The sequence below is a fragment of the Callospermophilus lateralis genome, chromosome 1 (genome assembly GCF_048772815.1).
Source record: "Callospermophilus lateralis isolate mCalLat2 chromosome 1, mCalLat2.hap1, whole genome shotgun sequence".
NCBI classification, from domain to species: Eukaryota; Metazoa; Chordata; class Mammalia; order Rodentia; family Sciuridae; genus Callospermophilus; species Callospermophilus lateralis.
The window spans coordinates 92,022,880-92,042,661 of NC_135305.1; the positions used below are offsets into that span (position 1 = coordinate 92,022,880).

The 19,782-nt window shown below is 42.7% G+C and overlaps 1 protein-coding gene across 2 annotated transcripts in view; it reads right to left on the minus strand.

Annotated features, from left to right (window-relative positions):
• Aoah (acyloxyacyl hydrolase) overlaps positions 1–19,782 on the minus strand; it is a 203,312-nt gene that overhangs the window by 17,487 nt on the left and 166,043 nt on the right. For both annotated transcript variants that reach the window (XM_076864004.2, XM_076864014.2), the window contains 6 exons: positions 16,810–16,846; positions 15,606–15,680; positions 8,542–8,714; positions 2,021–2,079; positions 1,812–1,871; positions 428–524 (listed from right to left, as the gene is read on the minus strand). In XM_076864004.2, coding sequence (XP_076720119.1) covers positions 428–524; positions 1,812–1,871; positions 2,021–2,079; positions 8,542–8,714; positions 15,606–15,680; positions 16,810–16,846 — 501 coding nt within the window. The remainder of the gene's footprint in view (positions 1–427; positions 525–1,811; positions 1,872–2,020; positions 2,080–8,541; positions 8,715–15,605; positions 15,681–16,809; positions 16,847–19,782) is intronic.

Here is a 19,782-nt window from a genome sequence, read left to right on the forward strand (position 1 = left end):
AAGGAAAAGAAAAGTGGAGTGGGGGACAGTATCTCATGAAAATCAAAGAGGAATCAGTTAAAATAAAGGGACAAATAGGGGAAGTGCTGAGAAGTGCTATTGGCCAGATTATATTGTTATATTGTGTGCATGTATGAAGACATAACAACACACCCCACCATTACGCACAGCTATAATGCACCAATAAAAAATGTGGTAAGAGGAATAAAAAAGAAAAAAAATAAAGTGATGAAGGAATGCTGAGCCCCAGCCCATTCAGAAAGAGTCTCATGCATTATCCTTTTACAATATGGAGAGCTACTAGTGAAAGAATGGGCAGAAGTAACCCTGCCCAAACTGCTGCTTTATTAACTCAGTGCCCTGGAAAGCTCTCCACTGCGCAGCTGCTGTGTTTGTTTTCTGTCAATACCAAAACCAAGCAACTTACTTTCTTGGAAGGCAAAATCCATGTAGAAAAGATTGAAGTTCGTAAATTTCTCACTGGTCGCAATTTTTTTCAGTGTATTGGAGAGTTGTTCCGCTCTCTGAATAGGAGGGAAATAGGGAGAAGTCCATGACACCTAGACTTTGACTTTCATGAGATAATTCAGGCAGAAAAAAGAAATCGATCTTCCCCTCCCCATTCCACCTTCCTTTCTCCAAGCCACCAGCAAAGAACAGCTCTGCACATTAAATTCTATTCATGTGCAAATGACCAGTGAGCATATGAAAAATGTTAGCATTCATTTGGAATCAAATCAGTGCAAATTAAAGCAATAAGATAACACTTTTCCCCCATGGGACTGGCATAGATGGGATGAAAACCTTGAGAACATAAATGTCCAGGGCTAGATGGATGAGAATGCTGATTAGTTTCATCATTCTAGAAGCGATTTGATGATATGGGTCACATCCATAAACATGGGCATGGCCTTTGACACAATAAATTTTATAGGAATTTATCTTAAGGAAGTAGAGATGTCCTCACAACATACATCTTTATATGTATAATTGTTCATTGCAATGCTATTTATCATAGTAAAACCTGGAAACAACCCATATGTCAAACACCAAGGGATGCAATAAATCATGGTATATTCATAGGCTGTCTAATTTTTAAATGGTTGTGTTATTATGATGTGAAGAAACAATATATAAAAATTGGAAAGGAGAAAAGAACATGTGTATTCTCATACTGTGTAGGCAAAACCCCAAATCTCTATTTATGGAAGTGATAATGAAAGACAAATACACATAGTAACTTTGGGTGGTAAAATTTGGGGTGATTTTTGTTATCGTGTATTTTCTTTGTGTATTTTTATGTTATTTGTATTTTAAAAATTGAAATATTCTTATTTTTTAAAAAGATTCAATAAATTTGTTATAAAGAGAGAGTTCACCATCCATGAAAGTAGTTCAAACCATTTTACTTGAACAATGGGTTCCCTCAGAGACATCAGGAGGCTCCTCATTGACCTCCAGAGAACTCCAGGAATACACAGGCCCAACCTTGCTCAGCTTTCCACTTCTATGACTATATATGGGGCATGCTGTGTGTGTGTGTGTGTGTGTGTGTGTGTGTGTGTGTGTGTGTATGCACATGTGCACAGGGGAATGATACTGAGAGACACAGTGAGAGATCCAGACCCAGAGAGAGGCAGAGAGAGATAGGCCACCCCTGTCTCTTGGTGCCTCCAGCACTCTGGCAATTTGCTTTTGTTATTCATCAGCTTGATGACCATCAGGCTTCCAGATCCACCCCTAGTAAAAACTGCAACAAACAGAGGAACAGAATGATCCAAGATGGTCCCAAAAGACTGTGCCAGTCTTACCTCTGAAGTGAGAGTCCGGAGCGTCTTGTTGGAAGTCAACCAGCCACTGCAGGGGCTGACCTGAGAGCAGGAAAACACCACTTTGATTAAAGGGGAGCAGCAGTGGGTAACAGGTGTGTATGTGTGTGTGTGCGCGTGTGTTTGTGCGTGTGTGTGTGTGTGTGTGAGAATGTGTGATGTGGCCTTGCAGCAAGTGTCAGTGAGCTCACCTGGAGGCAGCCCAGGAAGGAGTAGAGCTGTGCGTAAGTCACGTCTTTATTTAGCTGGCCTGGAAAACAGAGAGGTTGGACATGTTGTGTGTACTCACTCATAGCAACACTTAGAGACATTCATAGGTGCCTCGACGTCCCTTGTAGAGGGTGGCACTGCCAACGGGACTTTCCCTGACTCGTCATTTATCACTGCCTCTAAAGTTCAAAGCCAGCCTCAGAAACTTGGCAAGGCCCTAAGCAACTCAGTGAGAACTTGCCTCTAAATAAAATATAAGAAAGGACTGGGGATGTGGCTCAGTGGTAAAGTGCTTCTGAGTTCAATGCCTGGTACCAAAAAAGAAAAAGAAAATTCCTTTCCTTTACTTTGCTTTACTTCTTTCTGAGCCCCTAGAGATTCCAGGTTGGGGGAAGGAATTCTGAGGAGTTTACTCCTCATGGAGAGCTCTTGGCCTGGGCAGGGACAGGGCTGGAGGGCTGGCCTTATCTAGACTCCAGAAGCACTCTGCAGAGCAGAAGGTTTCTCCTGGCAATGGTATGAAAGGCCAAGTTCCTGTGGGGCACAGGGAGCATACCAGGTGGCAGCTGACTGACTCCTCCTTTCCAAGCTCACCAAACACTCAGGTCTGACCCAAATGTCCCAAGCTAAAGACCTGGCAGAACTTCTTTTTTTTTTTTTGTAAGTAGCACTCTGGTTTATCAGCACATTTTACACATACTTAGGCAATAGAATGTTTAAATCTACAGCAACATAGAGGACACACTACTATCCAAAAGAGAAACAAACAAAACAGGGATGTCTGGCAGAACATTCTGAGTATCTGAAGCTCTGACCATGGAGAGCCCTGAAGATGAACTGAAGGCCTCCCAATGTGGGTGGGATGGGGGAGGCCAGCACACATTGTCCCCTTCATGGCCCTGGATTGAGGTTTTCCCGGTGGGTATCTTATTGGAGCTCTAATTAGTACATATACCCTATGCTTATCTGTGGGTGCAGGCTAAAGGGGTATATAAGAATGAAGGGAAAGTGTCATTTGGAGCCCATCCAGAACTTTTCTGAACATTAGCCATAGACCCAGAATCGGGGGGGGGGGTTATTTCTCTTCCAATACTCCCCTCTCTCCCTCTTTCCAGTTACCCACCCCCATGGGCAATCAACTTTCATGCTGTGGCAGATACATAAAATTTTCTACGCCCCTCCCCAGTTCTCTGGGGTGAATGATGGATGCTGTATCCATTAACACTTCTCACACTCTTGAAAAAAATCAAAAGAGATAATAGGCCCTATCTCTGAGTGAAGAGAAAGATTGAAGGTGATGGAACACAGCCTTATTTTTCACTTATACCTCGGATCAGTTAGACTGAAAGATAAATTCCACTTGCTTGTCATAGAGGAAAAATATATTCTCTGTGTGGGTGAGTGAATCTCAGGACCAGAAAGCCATAGACTTATTACTGCTATTAAAGTCACAGTGACCCGCCAGCTCTCTCTTCAGCACAGAGCTCTGCATCTTCACATTTAAATGACTCCCAAGCCACTAGCTTCATCGCATTGGCCCAACATGGAGCCCTATCTTTCCCCAAGTCTCTGCTTTCACCCACTGAGGCTTCTTTGCCTTCTCCTTTCCCTGCCCCTTTTGGATTTTTGCAATTTGCCCCTTCCTCTGTGTTCTGGCCTGTCTCAGCCCAGTGCAGCCCCACTGCAGTGACTGAGGCCTGCAGCTTCCACTCCCCACTCTGGCCCTCTGCAAGTCTCAGTGACTTTTCCCCTGGGGCAACTGCCTCTGAGCAGCAGCCTTGTTTCTGACTGGCCTTTGCTTCGGTCCCTTCTGCCGTCTTGGAACTGGGGCCTTCTGATGAACCGTAAGTGGCTTTGCTAAGGCTCTGACACCTTGCTGGGTCCTGATGTATTCCTGGCTGTAAGGGATGGCCTGCGTCTCTTTGCTCAGTGGCTGAGGTGTCTCCAAACTAAAAGGAGGTGGCATCTCATGCCTGACCACAAGTAATGATCCTAGACCCTCCCTACCTGCTCCGTTAAGTGTGATAGCTTTGACATCCGGAGGGACTGGAGTTTGTCCTGTTCTGAGGACACTGGAGATCAAACCACTGAATGCTCCTTGGGGATTAATCCCATTCACAGCCCAGTCACAGCCTGGCTCCAACCTATCTTACTCACCTGTCCCTGCTGTCCTACTCCTATATCCCAAGGTCCCAGGTACCTTGGGATGAGACCATGATATATTGCACATGGAAAGAGGTTCTGTCTGTGACTCCCTCATCAGATAGTCAATCTAGTTAAGAAAGCTGATCAAGAATGCTCAGGAATAGGGGCATAATAGATTAGAGGGACTGTCACATTGTCCAGGAATTATCTGTATGTGTGTGTGTGTGTGTGTGTGTGTGTGCGTGCGCGCGCGTGCGCATGCAAATGTGCATGTGTTAGGGAGCAGTGAACTGGCCCAATGGCTGCCATATGTTCTCTCTGAAGATTAAAAGATGTGTTCTACTCTGGCTGGCTAGAAGGAGCAGTTTGTGTCTCAGTAATTTGTAAGTTCTTGAGGACAGAATCTGATATTCATTTAATGCTGGGAACATAATTGAAATCTTTGATACTATAAAAGCTTAGTACCAGCGAAGATCAGTCATACCTCCACGAAATACCATCTAAATGTATTAAACTACATTAATTCAGACTGGGAGAAAGGTGGTAATGTAATATAAACTACAACGAATTTTAAAAGACATTGGTTTCAAGTTGAGGAGTAATGGGGGCAAGATTGACTTGCTGATTTATGGCAGAGGCCCTTCAGGGAAGGCTCACGTGCAGACTTCTTGGTAAACAGCAGACCCTAAATCTCAGTCACACTCGAACCTTCTGAACAACTTCTAGAATGCCGATAGATTGTACTGCTGACCTTGGCACTGGTGCTTGTCACTGCCGGGATCCATACGCGCTCTCTCCCCAGCGGAGCTGTCTTTTCTCACTCATTTGAGGACAAGCACTCCATCTTATGTCATCTTTTTGTCATGTAGTTCAGACGTATTTCTAGAATGATTATCTTCCTCTTATACCATAGCTGAGAGGACTTATGACTGGTCAAGCTTGACTTTTCTTAAAAGCTCTATGCAAGCAGAATCCTAATATGTGACTTGCTGTCTGGCAACTCCTCACAAAGACAGTGAGCTCTCCCCAGGAATTTCAATTATTGGTGGAGATCGTGGGGTTGTCCCAGCTCTTGGCAGCTAGTCATTAACTGGCAGTGACCCCAAACATGGCTGGAAAGGAGAGACACCGGGGGGTCCATCACTCCCTCCTTCCTGTCAGGAGGAAGAAGGGAACCCACTCTTGATCTGAACGTCCATCCCATGCTACTCAGTGCTGTGGCATTTAACCTTTGCAGAATGCTCAGGCTGTGTTCTGCCTGACCTGTCCAGCGGGGAGGGAGGAAGTAGAGAATGTGTCATTGATCAGGAGTTCTGTCCCTACCCCTCTGCTGTCTAAACTCTCCTAATCCTTAAGCGGTGGTTAAGGTCAAGTCCAGAGACCTATCACTATGCTTCTAGGCTCAGATATAGAAATGATTAGAACCCCACCCCCATCCACTGTTTTTTTTGCTGTGCACAAGTCTTGGCACAGTGTCCCAGGAGTTGGACTCCAGTGTTTGACTATTGATTAGGATGTGATCTGCTCAGCCGTGGAGAGTGACCAAAGCTGGAGGCTGGTTCCGCTTTAACCCTGCTTCAAGGCTGCCTCATGTCCAGTGGGAATGGAGATGCAGAGGTTGAGTTTGAAGTGACAGTGGCAGAAAGGGACAGCTGGGTCACAGTACTTCCTTCAAGGCTCTCATCTTATGTGAGTTGTGAGCCCTGCCAAAGGAGGACTGGGAAGGCTGCAAGCATCTCACCTACCTCTCCAGTCTTTCTAGGAAGGACCCTGATGCTTCTTCAGGACATTTATAACTTATTTCCCATGGCAACCAGGCAGCAGGGATAATTTGGGACATGAATAATTACTTAAACATATTAAACAAATTGTAGATGATTTCAGCCTTTTCCTTAATTGGATTTTTTTTTTCAAAACTAGGGTTTATATAGAAAACACTTGTTTCACCTTTTCCTTATTCCTCTTTTGTGTGGTGATATACCACTCATGACTAGTGGCCAGAAAGAGGCTAAAATTTCTCACTGTTGGTGCTACTGACATTCTTGGTTGTGGGAGGCTGCCTTGTATATTTCAGGATGTTCAGCAACATCCCTGAAGTCTACGTCTTAGATGCTACTAGCAATCTTCCCTCAATCCTCCATTGTGACAACAGATGGGGCTGGTCGAGAACTTCTAGTTTAGAGAATCTGCAAAGGTAAATGATGAGACTCCCAATCATTATTTTTTCTTCCATCACTCCTTTCCAAATTGTAGGGAGTCATTATTATTTACTGTTGTTAGATTATGTGAATCATGGAGTATCTGAAAGAATTTATGGAGGCCTGGCTTGGGGGTACACAACTTTAATCCCAGCAGTTCGGGAGGCTGAGGCAGGAGGATCGTGAGTTCAAAGCCAGCCTCAGCCAAAGTGAGGTGCTAAGTAACTCAGTGAGACCCTGTTTCTAAATAAAATACAAAATAGGGCTGGGGATGTGGCTCAGTGGTTGAGGGCTCCTGAGTTCAATTTCTGGTTCCAAAATAAATAAATAAACAAATAAATAATTATGGAGGCTATCTGACCAGAAGTTTTTGGAAAGAGAATGGGATTTGAAATCAGAAAACCCAACGTCAGTTCCCTTCTGATGTGATGAAGTAAATTGGGAGCACACTTCCCCTGCCCCTAACTTCCCTTCTCCAAGCATTTCTTAGCATTAATGGAATCTGCTGGAGAGACTGCGATTTTCATATCTGTTGGCTCAGAGATGTTCTTAGCCTGCGTGATTGTCCTTAAGGCCTTCAAGGCAGCTCAAAGTGGGACAAAATTCTCCTGGGTGTGTTCACACTGTTGTTTCTAAGGGGCAAGGTCAAAATTGTGTGACCAGGCAGACTATGCTTTCCTTAGGGGAAGTGGGAAGGTGTTCTGCTTGGATAACAGCGTGTGTGATGCACTTCAGGATGTCAAAAGGAAAGTGACTTCCTCCTCAGTGACAGGGAGCCAGAACGCAGAGAGGTACCATTTTCCCCCAGTGAAGACTCTAGAGCCCTTTGAGAGTTGGCTAAAGGACACCTGCTCGTTTCTCATGTGAGCAGGGGTAGAATTTCCTGGGAGAGGAGGAGGGGAGGGGAGGGTGGCTTAACCGGGAGCTGTGGGAGGACAAGGGAAAATGGAAATAACCCAAAATCATATACGCAAGGGCCAGCTCTTGATGGCTTCAAGTGTGAAATCTCGCTCTTCACCTTGCTCTCTCAGTAAATCACTAAAGAATGTGTTGCAGGTTTCCCCCTCTCAGTTGCTCTCTGACTCATGAAGAAAGTGCTTAGATCTCCAGCATAATTTAGCTTGGGTTGGTCTTGGAGGCTGGACCCAGGTGCTATCAATTCAGGGCTGAGTGGAGGGAACCCAGGCCTCTCCTTGTAGATGCTCATCAGAGAGGATTGAGGCCACCACTCCCCAGCCCTCTTCCCTGTTTAATTTTCCTCCTTCGGTGCTTATCATTATATAACATGCTTTTGGAGTCTTTTTCCCTTTGGAATATAAGCTTTATGTAGGCAGGAATTTAGAAATATTGTATTCATTGCTGGTTGTTCAGTACCTAGCACTGTGTCCTGGCACATAAAGGCACTTAATAGACAGTTTTAAAAGGACATTCTCCCCTGAAATATAGAAAGCAGAGCCCTGAAACACCAGCTTAGTATTCAATGCGCTATGCAACATTTGGTGAGCTACCTAACCTCTCCGAGCCTTACCTGTTCCATCTATAAAATGGAATTCATTATAAAAACATCTACTTCACAGGGTTGTTTTAAGGATCAGCATGTCAGCTCTTTCTAATGTGAATGATACCACTTTTATATTGTCCGTACAGTATCTGGAGGGATAAAGCTGCATTAGAAGTTTCTAGGGACTTTAAAGTCTTTCAGAGTCTTTGCAAGAGAGATGTAGATATAGGGAGTTAGCAGCCCAGAGGTCTGTGTTCTACAGAGTTCTAGAAAACTAGAAGGCACATGAAGGCACCCACACTGAAGTTGGGAAAAATCCCTCTCTGACTCAGGACTTTCTGTCTTCTGCTTGAACTTCTTCAGTTCATCCTACATTTTGCCTTTGTCAAAAGAGTTTCCTGATTTAAACTGATATCTTTCAAATTTTCTTAATTCTTCATGAACTGCTTCTGCCCTTTCTGGCTTTGAATCTAACTCTGCCCACCTTTGGATAGTGACTCTCAGATGCTGCACAAGAGGGCTTGTCTCCTTCATCCGTTCCAACTCACGTTCTGTACTAGCATTTTAGGCATCTTCCTATAAGGTTTTGATCACATGTACATCGAACCATGTATACATTGACATTGTTGAAGAGTAAAAAGTATTTGCAAATCAATACCGAGAGGATGATATCTGTTGTGCAAATTATCCCAGAGAAATGTGCCATCTGGCAAGCCATATAAAATGACATGGCTGCCATTGGGTAGGTGGGAATTTAGATACTTCAGAGTCTGCATGACATTGGAGTACAGCTTCTCAGGAGTGGTCATTTTTGGAACTGGGTCAGTCTGCCTGTTGGTGGAAGAAACAAAAACTGTCTTAGTTGATTTTAAGGAGCAATGCATGCAAATACAAGATGACACACACACCCATAATGTGGTTATTTGTTCTATTTTCTATTTTTTGAAAAATGTTTCTGACTTTCCATCTTTTTGGCACATAATCAATTTGTACTCCCTAACACCTTTGTGGGTGGGTATATCATGTGATCAGTTCTGACCAATGAGTTGTGAGCAGTTTGGTGGTGTGAGAGCCTCTAAAATGGTCTTTTTCTTTGCCACAGCTATAGGCAATATTGTAGATAGCTGCCTTACCAATCTGAGTCCTGGACCAGAGTTCTTCCATAATATCTGATGGACATGTGCAAGGGTAAAATAAATGTTGCTTTATGTTACTAAGATTTTAGGGGATGTTTGTTTCTGTAACATGGACTCACCTATCCTGACTTAGACTAGTTAATGAAACCAAAGGGGTCTGGCATTGCTTATGATTTGTTTGACACTTCAAGTTCTGAAACTTGGTCTTGAAAACTTGGCACACATGTATCACAATTAGAAAAACAGAACCTCACTGAGAAATGAAGATATATTATGTATCTACACTGTTTTTTTTTTTTTTTTTTTGGTACCAGAGGTTGAACCCAGGAGCACTAAACCACTGAGCCGCATCCACAGCTCTTGTTTATATTTTATTTAGAGACAGGGCCTTGTTAAATTTCTTAGGGCCTTGCTAAGTTGCTGAGGCTAGCTTTGAATAACAATCTTCCTGCCTCAGTCTCCTCAGTTAGGATTATGGGCCTGTACCACCATATCTGGCTTCATGTTATATCTTCTTTTTTATTCTTTTAGTTTCTACACTGAATTTGAACTTTAGTGAATGTCTTGTTAGATGCTATATCCCTGCAACTCTATTTGCCAATCATTCATTTTATACCACTGTCTGTCTTTATATAGTAGTGGTGGTGCTGTGCTCTACAGAAGATATTCCAATTTTCAAATAATATTTTTCTCTTCTTATTTCATAAAAGTTAGTAAAGTAGGAAAAGAAGGTGCTGGAAGTAGTTATAAGAAGGATAGGCCTAAGATCAAAGCACTTAAGAGAGTGGCAAGACAAAAGTTAGTAGGCAGTGTATGTGACTGCACCAATGACACAAAACAGGTATTTTCAAGGTGGAAATCAGAAGTAAGCTACAAATCTGTAGCCTCATTTAGACAGTAGGGTGCTCACTGTGGCTGGTGTATGTAATTCCACACAATGTAATGGGTTTCTTGGACTTTCCTAAGGAAGGAAAGAAATTTGTCTGATTTTTACAAAACCTCAGCATGTAGAAATGAATGCTAAATCCATGCTTTTCATTGCTGTAAAAAAAGCTTGTATTACTTTTGGAATAAAAATCTCCCCAGCCTGTGTTACAAGCAACCGCAAGGATTTGAAAGTAGGTTGCTTACCTCCTGGGGGCATAAGGCTGGGCAGGGGCTTTGGCTTGATTCATGTATGTATGGAAGCAGTGCTAGAAAGACCTCCGCTTCCAAAGGGGATGTGGGCTGCCTTGTAGGTTGATTTGGATGGAGAGAACTCAGCCAGAACAACCAGTTTTTATATTCACTGTGTAGCTGGGGTGCAAAGGCAAGGCTGAAATGAGAAATGAGTTGGGTGTCTATTATACCTGTCTTGTGTCATTGGTGTGGTCACATACACTACTTACTAACTTTTGCCTTGCCACTCTCTCTCTCTCTCTCTCTCTCTTTTTGTTCTGCTGACACAAAAACACTTTGGCACAAAGCAATTATACTGAGCTCTCCAGCTACATAAAGGTAGGATGAGTTAAGATGGAGCAAAGTCTCCCAAATTCCCTATTTAATGATTATTTTTTTTGATTAGAGACACAACCTTGATTATACACAAAGAATCTGAGCTAATTTGTACCACTTATGAAAGGGCATCCTCCAAGTTAAGCAGGCATAATCAAAATGACTAATTGCTAAGTGAAATCAAAATGGAAGCCCTGGTATCGCAAACGGAGCGTTCTCCGGATATCTGTGTTCTGCCCTCTAGAGTTGGGTAATTTACTGTGTGTACTGCCAGTTAAATCCTTTGCTATGCATGTCAAACAGCAACCAATTCTTAATTCAGGTCCCCCATGCCATATGCGTAAAAAGTGCTTCTGGTTTCTGTCTCTGAAAAATTCACAGTGCTTCCATGTGTGGTGGTGCCTGCCTGTAATCCCAGTGGCTTGGGAGGCTAAGGCAGGAGAATTGCAAGTTCAAAGCCAGGTGTTAAAAAACTCAGTGAGACCCTCAGCAAAAAGCAAGGTGTTAAGCAACTAAGACTCTGTTTCTAAATAAAATGCAAAATAGGGTTGGGGATGTGGCTAGTTGAGTGTCCCTCAGTTCAATCCCTGGTACCCCCAACCCCGCCCTCCCCCAAAAAAGGGCTGGGGATGTAGCTCAGTAGTTAAGTGCTCCTGGGTTCAATCCCTGGTACTAAAACAAAACAAAACAAACAAACAAACAAACAAAAAAACAGCGCTTTTTTTCCTGGAGATTTTGGGTGGGGAAGAGTTAGTACTGGCATTCTGGGGACCAAAGAGTGCCAGTGGTTTGGGAAAAATCTCATAGGTCTCTCACAACTAAAGCTTAACAGGCGTAGCTGAAGAGATCTATTTATTTTTTTTAACCCAGGTAAATGTGATGCCATGTCAGGGCCACCTGGATTTTCCTGCCTACCCCTGTGCCTGGGCATTCCTCCCCACACACTGATGAGCTCAACCCAGACACTGAGACAGAAGGGTGAGAGACTGGGAGTGCACAGCTTCAGAGGGAAAATGTGAACACCAGTCCAGAAACGCGATGGTTATACTTGGGGCAGTAGTGACACAGAAGTCAATGCCCACTGATATATACTCTGGCATATGTAAGGAATACATGGCCAGACTGGGAACAGCTCAAGAGCCTCACCCCTTGGGGTGGCTCAGAAGCCTGTTCTTGGCCTAATGAATTGTGACTGGTCATGCAAAATAAGCCTGTTTACTAGGTGCAGGGCTGGCCACAGTCATTTCATTATGCTTGCAGATACGCCAGCCAGATTTCCCCTGGCTGATCCAGAGAGAGGTTGCCCCCTCTTGAGGAAGAAGGCAGACAGTTTCTGCAGAAAGCCAGCCTCCCCGAGCAGAGCTGATGCCCTGCCACCCGTCATGATCAAGTGTGCAGACCTTACACACAGCGGGTGCACATGCTTTTGCATCATCCAACTAAGAGTTGGGCACTTTCCTTCACACTAGCCAGTTGCGATCACATCACCAGGCTCCCATCACCAGGCTCCCAACCCCCTCTAGGGAGCCTCACAACACAGGCTGGGAATGGGGTGGGAATTCCTTGGCTCATACTCCCCTCCGCTTGGAGATGTATGGAAAATTCCTTAAGAGTAGGCATGGCCTGGAGAAGGCTGGTTGGTTGGGAAATAGCATTCCTCTGAGCAGCAGGAGTCTATTCCCTTCACTGATGGTCTTCCTACCATTTGAATCCATAGCATGGCTTACCCACTAGCTCAGGCTCCCTGGGGCCTGTGACTTGTCAGTTCCTCTCAATGCAGTGCTTGTTACCTGTAGTGGGTGTAAACTTAAGCACTGGCATTGCAGACAAATAACGGTTGGAGATGGGAAGCACAGACAACCTGTATGGGTCTCCTGGCTCTCTTCGTTGGGTGCAAAATGTACCATTTATGTACTCATACATTGCTGGTGGGACTGCAAATTGATGCAACCACTCTGGAATGGAACCACCATTTGACCTGGTTATCTCATTCCTTGGTTTATACCCAAAGGATGTAAAAGCAGCATACTACAGTGATGTAGCCACATCAGTGTTTATAGCAGCTCAATTCACAATAGCTGAACTATGGAACCAACCTTCAACAGATGAATGGATAAAGAAAATGTGGAACATATACACAACAGAATATTACTTAGCCATAAATGAGAATGAAATTATGGCATTTGCTGGTAAATGGTGGAGCTGGAAAATATCAGGCTAAGCAAAATAAGCCAGTCCCAAAGAAACAAAGGTCAAATGTTTGATATCCAGATGCTAATTCACAATAAGTGGGGGGCTAGGGAAGAATAGAAGTATTTTGGATTAGACAGAGGGGAGTGAAGGGTGGGGAGGGGGTATGGGTATAGGAAGAATAGTAGAATGAATTGCACATTATTACCTTATGTGCATATATGATTACACGACCAGTGTAACTCTACATCATGTTCAACCAGAAGAATGAGAAGTTGTACTCCATCTATGTATGATGTGTCAAAATGCATTCTACCGTCATGTATAACTAATTAGAACAAATTAAAAAAAGAAAAATATGTATCATTTATAATTTCTATGCCCATTGAAGAAAAAAGAGCCATGTCAATGTGTGTGACTAGCGTTAGATGCTTGTATAGTTCTGTGTCATTTCCAGCAATTCCAACATTCTTTCCAGAGATGACCTGTTAGAATGTTGGGGAAGGGGTGTCACTGGCCTTTGTGATTGGAGGCTGTAAGCCATTTCCATTTCCCCACCAGTGCCTCCACTACCCAAACCTTCTACCGCTGTAGCTCACCCCATTTGCTGTTTCTGGGAATTTTTCTCCTGTATTATTCACATTAAATAGCTTTCCAGGGTAGTGATAGGTGAAGCCCAAGGAAACTGAGTTAGCAGAGGTAAAGTTGAATATCATTACAATGAGAAAGTTAAGTACATTTATATTATCTCCCTTTTGGAATTGCTGACACTAAAAGCTATCCTCCAGTCATGACCTTCATTCACTTAGCTAGTATTTAATGAGAAACTACGTGAGTTTGGAGAGTTGTGAAAGAAGTACATAGCTTCATTGTTTCAGTAAGAACCGGCGTCACCATGAAAGAAAAAGGAATGAAAGAAGTCAAGCAAGTATCCTAGAATAAGTTCTAGGACAGAATTATTATGCAATTCCTGGCTGGCTCAGGCTTTATATGAAATCCCTTTGCTCATTTTGGGATATCTATTCCACCTTGATGTTCTGGCAGATGGGGAGGTATGTTGCCATCTGTCTTTATTTTTCTAACCCCTCCATAGGACATCACAAAGTGGGCACTGCAGGGACATCTCATACTGCCAACTCTGTTTGCTGCTTCTCTGCCCAGATCCCAGGCAGGGGGAGAGGCTGGCACAAGTCTCTGGCTGATATCTTCCTGCTCTTTGGCTCTTTGGAAAAAGAGAAAGCAGGATGGGGCTTAGGGGTCTCCTGGGTAAGCAGGATACTCTGGAAAAGTACAATTTCTGGAATTTTGGCTTTTGGAGTCAGAACCTCTTTCTGCAGGTGCTTTTTATTCAGTATAACCCACTTGCTCTCTGTTTCTCCCTGGGTGACTTTAGATGGGGGCTGGAGGGACAGGGATCTGACCATGGGTTTGTTCTCTTTTTGTGATGGGGTCTAGGGGCTGCTTCTCAGTGCTTCTTTCTCTGTAAGCTGATTGAGTTCAGGGACTATGACAACTTTGCCATTGAATTCAGAGCTTGTCCCAGTGCTTGGCATATGGTGGGTACTTAACAAATACTTAAAAAATTGACTAGGTAAAAGGAAGCAAAGAAGTTCACAGTGTATGATCAGAGCACCTGGCTTGGCTTCAGCCTTGCTACTTGATAGCAGTATAAGCAAGTTTCTTAATCCTGTGAATCTCAGGTTCCTTATCTGTGAAATGTAGGCAATTCTACCTGCCTCTTAGGGCTGCTGTAGGGATGAAATGACATCGAGTGGCATAACTCTTGGCTCATGGCAGGCCTTAGGAACATTTGCTATATACTGGAAAGCCCCAGGTGACTCACCACACAGGTAAGGACCTTGGATGGCCTGGGGTTCTGGGGAAAAGGGCAAAAAAACTTAGGGCAGGAGTGGGGCTGGCCCGTCATCTCTGAATTATGAAGTGGTTTCTACTGCCCTGAACTCATTTCATTGGTTATGTCTACACCTCCTTCACCATCAGAGTTCTACAGAGGTATCTGTGAAAGAAAACACACTTTAATATTATTGGACATGGTTTTTAGCACAGGCTTGGGAAACTTGGTGAGTGAAATAGGGCAAGAAAAGGCTGGGCAGTGAGCAGGGTGGCCTACTTCCTGCTCTGCCATTAATCAATTTGTGTGACCTCAAGTGCCTCATGGAACCTCTATTGGTCTAACTAAAACAGTGGGGTGGATGGCCACTGGGGAGTCGCTCTAGATCCTATTTCACCTTTTATTTATTTATTTTGGGCTATAATTACAGGCCAGATGGCACTCACATAGCATATTCTTAGAGGAATATGCATATTTTTATAAACCTCCCCAAATGTAGAGAGGGAAGTAAGTCATTTAACATTTTGAAATCATTACTGTTATTAGCATTTTAGCAAAACTACTTTTTTTTTCCTACTATGGGTCATGGGTTGATCCATATTTAGGATTGGCTATGAGTTATATGCATCTTCTTTGCAAATAGTATAAGTCTATGCTGTCTCTTCCACACAAGAAAGTAATCAGAATATGAGTGAGACAGGTGTTATTATGGGATAACTATGCTTCATTTTATTTAAAAAGTCATCAGTTTTCAATCTGGGATTCGTGGTTAGGAGTATCATATTTCTTGTGCTATAACTCATGATTGGTCCTGACACACCAATTTGTTGTAACCTCAGAATTGTGCATTAATGGATCAGTTACAGTACTTTCAAAAGGGGCTTTCAGCTCACAGGTTGCTTCTATTGATTTCACAGATCTAGGACTGGCTTCTAAGATAGAGAAATTCATTAATAGCAAGCCACGATAATGGAATGGAGTTGGCGTTGAATGGGGTTGGAAAGAGGGGACCCAAAAACTTCTGAAAAATTTTCTTTCTCAATAACTCACCCATTGCAGACATCATTTCCAATCATGGCATACATGACAATGGCTGGATGGTCCAATAGTTGGTTCCTAGACAAGCTGAGAAGCCATAGATAGAATCTGAGTGTCAGACACTGAGCTTTGCAATCAGAGACAGGCTGGGCCTGGGGGGAAATCTTTGTGTGATTTCTCTCTCTCTCTCTCTCTCTCTCTCTCTCTCTCTCTCTCTCTCTCTCTCTCTCTCTTTTAAAGGGGCAAATATTGAAAGGATATGTCCTTCTATGGGCCTTTGTTGCCTTCTGGCGGTTAGATGACTGCCATGGGGTACTTTATTTAGGCTCATGACCTTGATATCATTTATAATGAGAAAATGAGACCAATGAAGACCACCTTGAAAGAAGGGTGCCCTTGAAATGGACTGAAAAATTCAAAAGGTACAGCTTGATTTGAGGGCATTCTGGCAGATATTTCTATTTTCTTCAAGGTGCAAAGAAACAAAAAGAGACTCATTGATTCAAATGACTAATATCTGTTGTATGTCTACGATGGGCTGGGTACTATGTCAGACCCAGAAATACAGTGAATGCTCTCTTGGTAAGCTTTCCTCTATTTCTCTTTCATTCTGGTATGGCCAATCACTGTTCCCATTTCCCTTCTTCTCTACAACCTTTAGCCCACTTTGCCATTAGAAAAATACCACATTAAAAGGAGTGCATTGGGAATCCCAGATATATAGGCACACCACCATCTTCTTAGCATCTTTCAAAGTCCTTTGTCATTAATAAGCACATGAGTAACCTGGGTGACTTATGTCCGGGCTCAAGGACATCCTAATAGTGTGGTCCTATAGTCAACTTCAAAAGGGCAAAGCTTCCTAAGACTTCCATTCAGGTCCTCACTTGTGAATTTTAAGCCTAAAATGACACAAAAATATTTTCTTATTCATAAAGCAAGAATATGACATAATTTTTTTTCTTTTTAGTTACTTCTGTTGTACCTAAGTTTTACCTAATTTGTATGCATTTTTATGCTCCTTCTTTGAGAAACCTACATAAATTAATCACTTCCTATGCTCACTGGTCTGAGAAGCGATATACTTGTGTTTGGATAATGACTAATGAGTTATTGATGCTCAGTAGAATTGATTATCAGGTAGCAACAGAGAGTTTTCATTCCTTTTTCAAAATGAGAAACCAAAAGCAATTTCTTAGATCCATTTTCCACTTACCTTTTTATAAATTCCTCCAGGTTATGAGAAGATGCACCTGAGTGATTAAAATTAAGAAAATAATAATTGTTAGTGAGTTCAATTTAACATTATCAAATTGAGTATGAGCGTCTAATTGGGTTGAATTCATGGAAGCAGAAGAATTATTGTACAATCTACAGTCAACCAGATCATCACACTGTTGGAGGTAACTTGCTTTTGGTGAGTTTCTGTAGTGTTTTATCCTGTAGCTCTACTTCAGGGGTTTTCTGTTTATTTTACATTATATTAAGATAGTCAAAAGCCCTTTGGATTCATGGGTCTCAAGAAATTTCCTAAACATCATTGAATGAACATTTTAGTTGGTCTGAGAAAAAGGTATATATCGATCATCAAAGAGACAAACTACTCCAAATTAAGTAAGGAGTTGAAGGACCAGAAAAACAGTGAAAAGGATTCTTTGAGAACTATGCATCTCCCTGGAGAGCTCTATTTAAACTCCTCCTAGCTTTTCTGCTCACTCCCGAGGTTCCTTCAGGCTGTTTGGTGAGTGCAAGGTTCAGATTGTAGAGGGCATATAATGGCATGTGACCATCAATGTATCTCTTACATGAAATCATGCTTAATGAATATTTATTCTATTCTACATATTGTTAAACACTTAGTTCCTTTAAACATCAGAACTATTGTTGAGTTAGGGACCATATTATTCCTATTTTTAAATTTTTAATTTTGTTTGGTACCAGAGATAAACCCAGGGGCGCTTAACCACTGAGTCACATCCAAAGCTCCTTTTTTGGATTTTATTTAGAGACAGGATCTTACTGATTTGCTGAGGGCCTCGCTAAGTTGCTGAGGCTGGCTTTGAACTTGAAATCCTCCTGCCTTGTGCTCCAGAGCCGCTGGGATTACGGGTGTGCATTACTGCGCCTGACATTATTCCTATTGTATAGATGAGAAAACTGAGGCTCACTTGTGACTGGCCCAGAGTCACACAACTACTGATATGGAGAAACACAATTTAAACCAGATCCTTCCATCTGTAACGCAGGGTTCTGGATTCCTGTGGAACACTGCTCCTCATCCAGAAAGAGTGATTATGAGTAGGTTTATTGCCTTTTTGTCTCTTGGGGGCTAGTCTGCAATATCTAGTAGTCCTCAGACGGGTATGCAAATCAGTGGAAGAGAGCTGGAGAAAAAACATCCAGTTGCCTCTTTCCATGGGAAGTTTCTCCTATAACTTCCAGCCTTGGAAGCTTGGGAGGCAGGTATGGGTACTTACAGGTCCACCTGGAGTAAAGGGCTGCTGTGCACAGCAAGGAAGGGCATGCCAGCCAATGTTCCCTTGAGCTGTGTAACCAATCAGCGGTACCCTCTTTGTCACATAGAATTAGTTGCAAATTGTATAAGCAATGTTAATGTTCTCTTGGCTGAATCAGGAATGTTAACACACTAAGGACATACATTGTTGTATAACAATCGCTGCTATCCAGCTCCAGAACTTTTCCATCATCCCAAAGTGAAACTCTGTAGTCAGCCTTTAATGACTGATAGCTCTAATCAGTACCGTTTTCTCCCAGTCTCTCTGAACCTAACTGTTCTGGGTACTTCATGTAGGTGGGTCATGCAATTTGTCTTTTTTTGTGTCTGGTTTATTTCATTTAGTATAATGTCCTTGACGTTCATCCATGTGGTAGCACATAGCAGAATTCCTTTACTTTTTAAGATGAAATAATATTCCAATATAGGCCATATTTTCTTTATCCACTCATATACTGACAGACATTTGGGTTGTTTCCATCTTTTGATTATTATAAATATAAGTTCAAATTTCTGCCTCCAATATTTTGGGTATATTTCCAATTGGAAGTGCTGGCTTATTTATTCATTTATTTTTTTGAAGACTTGCCTTACAATGTTTTTTTATTTCATTTTTGGAGTGAGGCAGTATTTATTAAAAATACACACAGTCAGCATATAAGCAAGTGGTACATGCTTGTAATCCCAGCAGCTTGGAGGCTGAGGCAGGAGGATTATGAATTCAAAGCCAGCCTTAGCAAAAATCAAGGTGCTAAGCAACTCAGTGAGACCCTATCTTTAAATAAAATACCAAATAGGGCTGCGGGGATGCGGCTCAGCGGTTGAGTGCCCCTGAGTTCAATCCCTGGTACCACCTTCCCAAATGCACACGGTCATATAAATTAAGGGTAACCAGTCATCTCAGCATGCATGCCTTCCTTCGCTCTCTGCATTCCTTTGTGAGCACTGGCTACAAGCCTGTCATTTAATAGGGGAGTAACAAATGAGATGGATGCAACCTCTGTACCCGAGGAGTAGTGTCTGTGGGGGTAGATATATAACAGAGTGCTGGGAATGATTTTTAAAGGCTAGTTCAAAAGCTTGAATAGAGGAGAAACCCAGTGTAATTGGGGGGCCTATTATCTCCACTGGGAGAAGATACCTGATGTTATAACACTGATCCTAAGTGTAGAGACTCAAAGTATTTCTGGATGTTCAATTGCTCTCCATTTTCCTCCAGAGGTAAGAGGAGTGTGGCCCCTGCATGCCGATGTGGTACCCTGTAATGCTCACTTGTCCCCAGGCTCTTCATTTGGTTCCACCCCATGACTCTCCACTTCCCATTTTCAGTAGGATAATAAATCAGGAGGTGTTTAATTCTCACTCCTTGATTTTTCTCTTAATGAGAAAAGGAAATTAATGAGGGCTCAAGCCATGAGTGGGGAAAAAAAATTAGAGGACCTGGTTAGGCCAATAATTTTCCTCATTATCTAGCATAGCACTGGGAATTTGAGGTGCAGAGCACCCACAGAGCTTGAGGAAAACAAAATGAAAGCTTGTCATGGCATGCCACTGTCAACATCACCTATGTCCCTTTGCTACTCCAGACAAGGACAGGAGACCCATGGCAACTGGTTGTAGTGGATTAAAAAAAACAATTACAAATAGCCACCCAAGGAGCAAGGAATTGCCTAT